Source organism: Bidens hawaiensis, unplaced genomic scaffold, assembly GCF_021521415.1.
Source record: "Bidens hawaiensis isolate Kalapana, Puna unplaced genomic scaffold, B.hawaiensis_p1.1 tig00028508_1, whole genome shotgun sequence".
NCBI classification, from domain to species: Eukaryota; Viridiplantae; Streptophyta; class Magnoliopsida; order Asterales; family Asteraceae; genus Bidens; species Bidens hawaiensis.
Genome location: NW_027494664.1, coordinates 259,194 through 270,703, shown reverse-complemented (window position 1 = coordinate 270,703; position 11,510 = coordinate 259,194). Strand labels below are relative to the sequence as shown.

The 11,510-nt window shown below is 33.3% G+C and overlaps 1 protein-coding gene across 1 annotated transcript; it reads right to left on the bottom strand.

Moving 5' to 3' along the window:
* Window positions 1-403: 403 nt before the first annotated feature.
* Window positions 404-2,850, bottom strand: LOC143577308 (plasmodesmata-located protein 6-like). Its single transcript, XM_077061174.1, has 3 exons — window positions 2,025-2,850; window positions 1,800-1,913; window positions 404-718 (listed from the first exon to the last, which is right to left on the bottom strand). The coding sequence occupies exons 1-3, from the start codon at window positions 2,779-2,781 to the stop codon at window positions 708-710; spliced, it is 882 nt and encodes a 293-aa protein (XP_076917289.1). The 5' UTR covers window positions 2,782-2,850; the 3' UTR covers window positions 404-707.
* Window positions 2,851-11,510: the final 8,660 nt, after the last annotated feature.

Genomic DNA, 11,510 nt, shown 5'->3' with positions numbered 1-11,510 from the left:
ATTATATTAATTATTGATTACTAGTAAAGAATGGGAACTCAATACTGGTTATTTACTAGATCAATTACACAATGAAATCCCAGACCCAAATTGAATTAGGGCTAACACACTTTTATTGAATACGAAAGGAATGAAAAAAAAGAACGAGAAAGAAAAAATTATACATAAATAAAATCAAATTGAATGAACTAAAAACTATGTCTAAAACACTTAACAAACACCAACAATTCACTACTCTTGACAAATAACATTCTTCAAGTAGTACCCAAGACTAAGCGGGAGAAGTAACCCCCTCGTGTACCTAATCCAGGGAACCCGTACTTATTCAAACATGATGTTTAACTTCGAATTAAACTAAGCATCGCATCCAACACATGCATATGCTAAAAGGTGAAGATGAAGATAAAGATAAAATAGAATCAAATAAAAGGTTGAGAATGTTACAACACATGACATATATGTAGCAACTAATATTCACAAAAAAGATGAAATTGCATTTTGATCCACACAAAATAATTAGAAAATGATGGGATAAATTAAAGTACAAAAGTTGGGGAATCCATCTACCGTAAATAGCTAGGAGCTTCCACTTGCTTCATTTTTGAACACACGAATCTTTCACAAAAAGGATGGAGAATATGTGCCATGGGATTAGGGTTTAATGCAATCTTGATTGAAGATGCACACAAGTACATGAAACCTCCTAATTATTTACCACCTACAAAAAATCATATACATATACAAAGGTAGATTAGAAATAGTGTTAAGGTATGTTACAAATATAAGTGCCTTCAACCAAGTAATATATCCGTTAGTTATTCCTTAATGAAGGTAATATTTGTCGGTAATCCATCCGCCAATGTTCATGGAGACATTAGATATTTAGGTGTAGTTAAAAACTTCACCATCGCTCGACGATTGATATTGTCGACTGATTTCCGAATTTATATTAACTAATGAATCCTCGACAAAAACAACGATGGTTAATACTGAGATATTACCTATGACATGTTACTTCATTGATGGATCATCGACTGCCATTTTTTGTTGCTTGTTTCACGCACAAATTATTGACGCACTCTATAGAAAATTTCATATATTTTTTTGAATTTTAACAAAAAATGATATTAATTTTTAAAACTCAAAATTTGTAAAAATATCCAATAATTTCAACAAATTAAAATATATAAAAATAATTTGTATGTGATAAGACATGAATAGACATGTTGTTTTTAATGGTCAAAATAAATAGGAAATAAACACCTTAATAAGTGACACTCCTTATTCGCATTAATTATATGTTTGAAAATTTTAAAATAATATATTTTATTATATAATTCTATCAGTTACAGTACTTTTATTCATTTTAATTAGCAGTTGAGCAAAGCAAACACGTCACAAATAATATAATTGCATAAAAGTAACTTCATAATTGGCAATTTGTTTTGATAAAATACGTAAGCATATGCATTGAAAATATAAAAAAATTAGAAAGAGCTACATAACAAATAGGAAGTAGTTAAAATTTGACAAACATAGTGTCTTATTAATTATCATTTATTATAACATTTATATTGGTTTGGTTGCATACAGTTGAAAGTAGTTACTTGTTGACAATTTAAACAAAGTGCTATTCATTATAAAATGAATATTTGTACTTTTCTTCTTTTACATTTATATAATATACATGAGACTATAACTATAATTATATATTTATATTAACCATGCTTTATAGTTTTATTTCTATATGTTTTTTATAAAAAAAAATAGAATTTATCTAAACAAATAGTAAGATTTACCTTTTTTGCTAAAACTCTTGCTTATGGAAGATATGAAAATAATAAGAAGAATAACTCCAGTTATGACTCCAATTGTGAGTGCTAGTGTTTTATCAACATCCTCATCACCTGGATCTACATGCATGCAATTTTTAGAGTTATTAACTTTTTAATCATATTCAACTAGACTTATAGCCGTGGGGCTACGTTCATGGTCCCACGGTTGGCAGTAGAGAAAACACTTACCGGTTCTAGAGTGGTGTTCACGGTCAATATATCTGATGTAACATTTTCCTAGGAACATATCACCCCAAGTCGACGTCTCACACTCTGACCTCAACCGTCCACTCGCCTCAGTCAGACAATCCTGACACTCACTTACACTTAAATCTTGTACACATTGTGCCACACCTTGCACACTCCCGGACCCACCCACACGAAAATATTGTCCACTTGTAGCCGTTAGAGATGCCAAGGCAGCATCTCTACGGTTCAAAGCATCCGAATTATAACCAATCATGGGGCCACATCTTTTCGACGCCACAGTAACATCCTCAACCCCGAAAAATGATGTATTATCGTACTTCACAAAACATCCTTGTACTTGTATGACCCCACCGGTCGCTTGAGGACATACTGTTTTGAGTTGAGTCACTGAATTAGCCACACAATCTTTGCAATCCGAGTTGCTAAGGTCGCCTTCGCATTGGAAAAGACCGTAAACAACGTTGTTGCTTTGGGAGATAGTGAACTTGTTGAAGTTGGAGACAGATGCTGAGTTAACTAAAGAAGAGAACAACGAGTTAACATTTAAATCGTAGGGTGTACCGGGTGTGTATCGAACTTGTGAGCATCCGCCGTAGATTAGGGGAGTTGTGGATGATACAAATTGGATGAACAAGAAGAAAGAACATAAAAAAAAGACTAGAGGTTGTTGGAACATGTTTAGAGCATCTAAGTTGTAACCTTCAAAATGAGAGAGTGAGTTGTGAGTTTGTGACATATGAATTGAAAGATATATATGTTGATGCTGGAACTACAAGTCTACAATTGCTTAAAACACACACATTTCCTCATTTGTTTTATATATATATATTAATAAAGGTTGTATTCTTTTGTTGATTTCAGAATCTTACTAAAAATAATAATTGCTATAATGGTAAAGTTATAAAATGAAAATAAAAATTTAAAATTTCAACATGAAAAAATAAAAATAGGGGAATGATTTGAAGTGTATTTTAAGGAACATATGTGTAGTGAAAACCAACTAATTAAATACTTTTGTATATACTAATATAAATAATAAATATTTATTTTCCAATTTTATGTTTATATTAAAATAGATTATATACTTCACATTGGTAACTAATATTTATGATTTAAAGTTTTAATTAAGTGATATCAAACATTAAATCTATTTTAAAAAAGCTATCTTTTAATATTATATTATTTTGTTTTTTTCTTGGCGAAAGAATGAGAGTGGATGGAATAATAGGAATAATTGGAAATTTGGAATAACGTGGAAAGGGAATGTTCGCAGAGTTTACTTAGCGGAAAGAATACTCGCTCAGAGAACTTGACCACACTCACAAAATGGCTTCTTGTGTATTTCTAAATAAAAATTTTAAAATCTAGTTCTAAGTTTTTTTAACGACCAACGAATAGAATAGAGTCCGAATATTTAGGGTAATCTAATAGAAAAAAAAAGGCGACTCCCTACGACCACGATCATAGATAGCGGTGGGTAGCCTGAGCCAATCATCTTCTTTTCCAGGGAAAACCCGCCACCCTAAGGCGCACTGCAATCAATGTTATAAAAATCTCTAATCGGGTAGTGAGGTGGGGACTATCTATTAGGGATTAATCAGATCGGCTTTTAATGTATAATTTTCAGTTTTATATACAAACACACATTTTATGTGTAATTTTCAGTTTTATATATACAGAAACAAATTTTTGCATGAAATTTGATGGAATATATCTGGAAATCGTTGATTTTGGCCAGAATCTCATCAGAAAAAACCGAATAAGTCCGATTAATCCTGCTTTTGACCGGATTTGACCATTGACCGATCATCCCAAAATTAATCAGTAGGCGTGAGGACTAGCCATTAATCAGAGATTAATTGACGTCTAGTTGAGATGTTTACAACACTGACTGCAATAAAACCCATATTGGGATCAGATTCGAACTTGAGACTTTACAGTCTTCAACTCAAATCTTCGCTTCCTCAGATCCTCTCTAATACATACAAGTTAAGTTAAAACTCATTGGCATAAAGTTAAGATCTTAAATTATTATATAAATTTACATAACATAAAATGCAGTGCAATGGCCAAAAGGTCAAACCCATGCTACCAAGTCCGAACTCAAGCACAAAAACTCAATGTCCCAACCAAACGTTTAATTTTAGAGCTTTCACAACAAAAAGAGGCTCATACTCTAAAATGTGTTATGGGAAAATATATGGCATTTCCCGGCTTGTTCTTTCTCTATTTCGTGTATAACCTAAAAAACGGCTCTCTTTATTCTCTCTCTTTACATTCTTCATTTTTGGTCATTACTTGTTTGTGAAGTAGTGTTGCGCACTTGCGCTGTCTCTTTCACGTTCTCATTCTATTTCTTCTGCCTCATTGAAAATAACTAAAAACACCATATGCCGTTAGGGTTTTGCTTCGGTTTCACTACATCATTCCAAGACTTAATCGAAGGTTCCAATTTACAACCTACTCTAGATTGTGGGAATCCATTTTTTGTGGTCAATTTTGGTCCATTTCAATTTTTTAATAATCAACTTTATTTATCGTAGCTTATTTAAATAATCCATGTGGTAGTTATCTTTCAATGAAACTTTTCAATTAAAATTGAAATTATATATACGTCATGAAGTGATCTCGATAGTTGAATTATAAACGATAATAATTTGAAGAAAACGGGACTTGATTTTTTTAATTGAAGTCACTTGGTGAGTTCTTTGAAGATATACAGAAACGAAAACACGTTTGACTCTAGTTTGAAGAAAGCAGGACTTGATTTTCGGCGATCTTGTCAATTACTCTTTTCTTTGGTTTTCTAGTAGTTGTTTAAGGTTAGACTTTTGTTTGATTGGTTAAAAAAACCAATGATGTTGATGTATTTTGATGGTTCTATATACACGAAGCAGTTAAAAAGGATTTTTAGTCTAAGAACCGGCACATATCCAAGAATAAAAACATAAACTACTCGAAACCTCAGTCACTCTTAGTCAATCTAACACGACGCCGTGTGACTAGGAACTTGTCTATCACTATCGTTTTCTTTTATCTTCAAATATCTTCAACCAAGAAATAGACATGCAAAACTTTTAACATATCCATCATCTATGATTATTATGAAAAATACTTGGCTCAAAACAAAGAGGATAAGAGTGAAATTTCGTGATGTAACGTAATTAATTTAAAAAATGAATATTATTAATATACTCAGGAGGGTATGTTTTTATGTGTTTGTCTAATGTTCCAATAAAATATAAAATCTAATATACAATTTACGAAGTATCATATATTACTATTTAGAAATTATTACATGTTTTAATAATACCAATGCTTAAATTTCAAATCATTATATATTACTATTCATATTATACTATGTTATATTATATGAAGTCGTCATATAAACTTAATACCAATGTTTTCACAACTGGATAAGACAGCAAAGTCATACATGAGATTGTGATTGGAAAAAAGTTGGAAAATAAAATAGAAAATGAAAATCCGATACGATAACCCGTGGGGTCAAATGAGAAAACGATTCAATAGGCCTAACAGGATCGATTCATGCATGCTTGGTTCCTTGTATAGCCGGTCTGACCAATTAAACAGTGATTTTTGAATACATATACTCATATAGAATTAAAATATAAAGTTTAACTTATTGATTTCTAATTTCTCTGTTCAACTATTGTTTTTTAAAAGTGAAATTAATTTTCCTCTTGATAATTTATTTTATCAATAAGTTTTAACTACTATTTGTAAAGCATATATATTATTAAAAAGACACTAGTTACAAAATTATCCATTTGATATTTGAGTATTGAGTTATTGGTTACTTAAATTAAATTGTACAAAGTTGGAAATGAAAGATTCGAAAACATATATAACTAAAAGGAATCATTCTCGAAATTAAACATTAAACATTTCGGCCTAAAACAAGACATGAACACAACACAATTTTAATTGTGTCCGGGATCGGGTTCACCTATTCAAGTATTCAACCCTCCAATTCAATTTCTTTAGTGCCAATCTAACACGATTTACATCCCTGTTTATAGTTATATCTTTCATAAACATCCCAAGCCAACAATTGAAGATTTCCTATAATCTGCTCTAAGGTGTGAATCTATATATTATTTCTTTCAATTATATCTTTATGTGGTTCCCTTGATTTGATTACTAACAAACCTTATAAGAAAGTTAAGATGACACCCCAAAATTGACAAAAACCCCCCACAGCCAGGGCCACCCAAATGTGTCCCATTAAATAACCACCACCACTGCTATGATTACTACTCTACCAAACATAGCCAACTCTTTCTGACTCTTTTTGTATCCATAATTTCATGCTTCTATACATTTTATAAAGATGACAAATGACAACATATCTTTATCTCATGGCATGAAAAGGGAAATGATTTCCACATCTGTAACTAAGGGGGTGTTTGTTTTTTCTTCAAACATCTTCAAGGGAGCTTATGTCTGCAGGCGCGCAGACGTCACCCTTGAAGACTGTTTGTTTTTTTTTTTTAAACAGATCTGAACACATCTTATTCCCTCTTCAAAAATAAGACACGGATCTCTTTCTTATAACATCTTCACAGAACCCTACTCCCTCTTCTCCTCCGACCAGGTACGCACACTTTATATTCAGCGGGATTATTTCATCTTCTCTCTCACTCTCGATCTTCTCCGATTCTCTCCTTCCCTCCGACGAACACCACAGCGTCTGGAGTTTCTCCCTCTTTCCCTCCACCAAACAACACCACCGTTGCTTAATTCCAACGTCAACCACCGCAGCTGCTTTATTCCGACGACAACCTCGGGAGATGTTTCGTCACCAAACTACAAGTAAGTCCCATATTTGGAGGTTTTAGCCAATACATGTTAATTTAGGCATAATAGATGTTAATATTTCGGATTTTAGGTTTATTACCTGTTAATTTTGTGGTTTTTAGGTATAATACTTGTTAATTTTTTGGTTTTTAGGTTCTGTACATGTTAATTTTGTGGTTTTTAGGTTTAATACATGTTAAGTTTTTGGGTTTTAGGTTCTGTACATGTTAATTATGTCGATTTTAGGTTTATACCTGTTAATTTTGTGGCTTTTAGGTATAATACATGTTAATTTTTTGGTTTTTAGGTTTTGTACATGTTAATTATGTGGTTATTATGTGTAATACATGTTAATTTTGTGGATTGTTGGTACAATACATGTTAATTTGTAATTTTAGTCTAAACCGAACCCGAATTCGAGCCCAGATTTTGTGTTTGTGTGTATATGATGTATGTTGTATTGTTTAATAAACGAGCCTATGTACAGTTTGTGTATATATAATAATAATAGTCTAAGTGAGCCGAACCTGAGCAACGGTTGGTTCTGCTCGAGGCCCACTCGTTTAGCTAATATCTGAATCCGAATTGGAATTCTGTTGTCATTTTAGTCCCTACATATTGCATTTTGAACGGGAAATCAGTGATGAGGTAATGAATCTAGGTGTTTTGTTGTCATAATTTACTCGAACTTACAATTATATTAATTAGATATGGGAAGTAAAAAAAGGCAGTAAGCATTCCTTAGCTGTTGCAAGATAGAAGTGGGAGATGTAGAAGTTGCAGCAGCAGGTTGTGGTTAAACGAGCCGAGCTCGAGCCTGCTCGAGCTCGGTCTCGGCTTATTCCTCTTGTTCAAAAAGGCTTATCACTGTAAGTTCTTTTATATAGTTTTTAACATTTACTTGATGATGTAAGTAATATGAAAATTTTATATTGTTTAATGTGATTCAATTACAGATACAAACAACGGTTTATTGCATAATTACCTCCTTCCCGTCGTGCTTCTGCTGACTTCACAAGACCTGTGTTTACAGCCACAGGGTTTTACTTATGTGCAAAAAAGCATAAGGTATGACAACTTTGTAATTAGAAATATAAATGACTTCTATCTTGTGAGATAAGTTTGACAGTTATGCAGACAGTATCAGCTTATAAAAACAAACAGTCTTATATTTTCAGCTTGCAGATCTTCAGACCACATCTTCAGTTGCAGACATGAAAACAGATGAAATCAGCTTGCAGACAGTTTATGTCTGCAAAAACAAACAGCACCTAAGTGATGCTATTGTAGTATACTTTTATTGGTGTATAAATTATTTTTCATATCAAACTGACCCGTATAAACAATATACCATAAAATATGAATATCTGTAAAAATCCTATAAAAAAGAGAGAAAAATATTCTTGTGTAAGCTCAAATATGCTAGGTTTTGAAAAAATTCTGAAACCTGTTATTGCGGCCTCATAAATTGTGAACGTTTTATGTACAACAAATCAAGAACATTTTGAAATGTATGGCCTATTTAAAGTTTGCACCTCTGTGGTGGATGTACGGATGCACTTTGCAAGCTCACTTTTGAATTTAAGCCACTTGATGTCCCAACGTCTTCAATATGATGCACATGTTGGGGGTGCATGTGGCTTAAAATCTAAAGTAGAGTTGCAAAGTGCATCCGCTCGTTGACCACATGGGTGCAAAAAGTACTTAACTCTTATTATAGATGTTTGCAATGAATCATAAGTACCTAAAAACCTTGTCAAAATTTTTTTAGGGCCACTAAGAATGATTTTAAGTTTATCATATGTCCGCTGATCTCCATTTTACTATACAAACAAAATTGATATACAAATAACATATATGTGTACATAAATATAAAATCAAATGAGTTGTTGCTTGTCTGCTGTACATACATATGAAAGTAAAGGAGATGGTGTTGCTTGAGACATGCAACATGTCTTTATAAGGTAGCGTTTGTTATGCAGTAATGACAGGCGGAATGGGATGATTCATTACGTGGGAATGAAATAAGAGGTGTTTGGTTGCACAATAGAATGGAATCATCCATTACACATGGAATCCCATTCCATCAAAACCATTCCTTCTCACCCCCCCCTTTTTTTTTTTTTTTTCATTTCATTCCTCCTTCAACCTACTTTCTCAACAACACCATCATCTAACAACAACCACCACCACCACTACCATAGCCACCACCATCATCTAACCACCACCGCCACCGTCACCACCACCACCACCACCTCCACCTCCACCTCCACCGCCACCACCGCCGCCGCCACCACTGTCGCCACCACCGTCGCCGCCGCCGCCACCACTGTTGCCGCCACCGTCACCATCACCACCTCCACCACTACCACCTTACCACCAAAGCTACCACCGCCACCATCGCCGCTATAACCACGGCAACCATTGTCACCGTCGCCACCCGACCATAACCGCCACCACCACTATCACTGCCTGGCCACCACCACCCTACCACCGCCATCACTACGAATGCTACCATCACTTGACCACCACCACCACAACCACCACCCCCGCCGCCTGACCGCCACCACCACCGTCGCCATTTCAGTTTTTTTTTTTGTAAAAAAATATATATTTTGGGATAAGAATATTTTTATTACTTCTATTTCATTCCTAAATTTTTTTCGGATACCAAACACCATAAAGTAGTTATTCATTTCATTCTCATACGTTAACCAAACAAGACAAAGGAATGGTAATGATCCATTTCATTCATTTGTCTATTTCATTCCTTCTCCCATTCTATTCCCCCCTTCATTCCATTCCTTTCAACCAAACATACCCTAAGAGTTGTCATCCATGTATGTATCTTAAACTCTTGATTGGAAGTAGCAGTTACCTGGTTTATGTAATAATATATATTTCCAATTTTTTTTATTATTCTTACTTTTAATCAGAATAATAATATATTGATTAGGTAGTAATACTAAGTTTTATACACAAAACATTTTGGAACATGGTTCTAGTTTCAGATACATGTTATATACAAAATCATTTGAAAACAAGAAAGTAAAATAATGGGTTTTTAAACCACTAGATCCTAAAAATTTTGCATTAATGATTACCAAAGGAAAGAAAAAGTTATAAAATAACATCAAAAATCGTTTGTTTGTAGTGACGGTTCTTCTTGAATACCAAGTGGTTCGTGAATTTCCATAAAACACACTAGATTTTGTAGTAATATTAACTTTTAAACATATAAGTGATATAAGATTTTGGAACATGGGGCTTATAATCATATAAAAATGGATTCTACTTTGCTTACTAAATCAAGATATTATTAAGATGAATATATGGATTTTTGGTATCATCAAGGGGCTTATAAAATTATATGGTAGTTATATCTTCACCGACCCTTCAAAGAATTCATAGCTTAATCGGAGTATCTAGAGCCCTCTTCAACGATATATACAGAGGCGCATATTCAGTTTTTTTTAGCTTTTTTGAAAAGCAAGCTCACACAATTAACCACACATAAATTGACACTGTGAAACTTATACCTTTACCATATGAGAGGGACTCCATCTCAGGATCAGCTCAACGATTTTGAAAACCTAAAACGAAATGAATTTTATGGCCATTTCATGACAATTGTGAATAAAAAAAAAGAATAATAAACACTTATTATAGGTCTTGAACTCGTGACCTACAACTTAGCAACAACCAAGTTCTCCATCATACAATAAATGAATAAATAACTTTTGAGTTTACTTTGACAATTAGAATATATATATATATATAACATGTTTTTTTTTGTTTTTTTGTTTTTGTTTTTTTTCTTGAATTTGGAGGTCTTAGTAAAGCGTGGGCCTAAAGCTCTTGTCTAGTTTCTCTAGCACACGTGCTGGCCCTGCTCCATCTCATCTTGATACTTAAGCGTAAGGGTAAAACGTTCAGTCAATATTTTTTTATATTTTTAACGCCTAGCCAATAAAACTGTCACTATTTGGTAAACATGAAAAGAAAGGACCAAGTGCTTAATTAAAAGAACATACCACAAGACCATCCATATAATAGTTGCTTTAAATATATCAAGACGGCAATTTACCTTGTTCAACCGAACATGAAAACATACCACGATAAGTTGGTTGTTATTTTATGGAAGTTTACCTTACCTCTGTGTCAGTCTTCGCCATGCCTTGTCGGATTGGGCGGATTAATAAAATAGCGCGCAATCGTTTAATAAAAAAGCTGCTAAGATTATAGAAAATTTCAGCTTATGATATAATTTAAATATTCAGTTAAGAAGGTTTCCTACTAAAGAAACATCACACCAGCTTTGGGCTTAATATATTCATGTACATCATGTGAGTATGTGACGTGCCTTCATACATATCTGAAGTAGGAAAAGTTGGGCTTAATGGTCTTGAGCATCAGCTTCTTGGGCCATGTTCCATATGTGTAATTTTATATAAATCCAGTTATAACTTTTGGACTGTTAGTAACTTAGTATTCGATATTTCGATGTACACCAATCAACTATCTATGACTTATGATGGTTAAACCGGGCAAACACGGTTATGTGCCGAACTTCCACGTTTCCATCATCTCCGCATTTCCTTATTCTAGCATTATATTAGAAAGAGTAATGGGTCCATGTTTTCA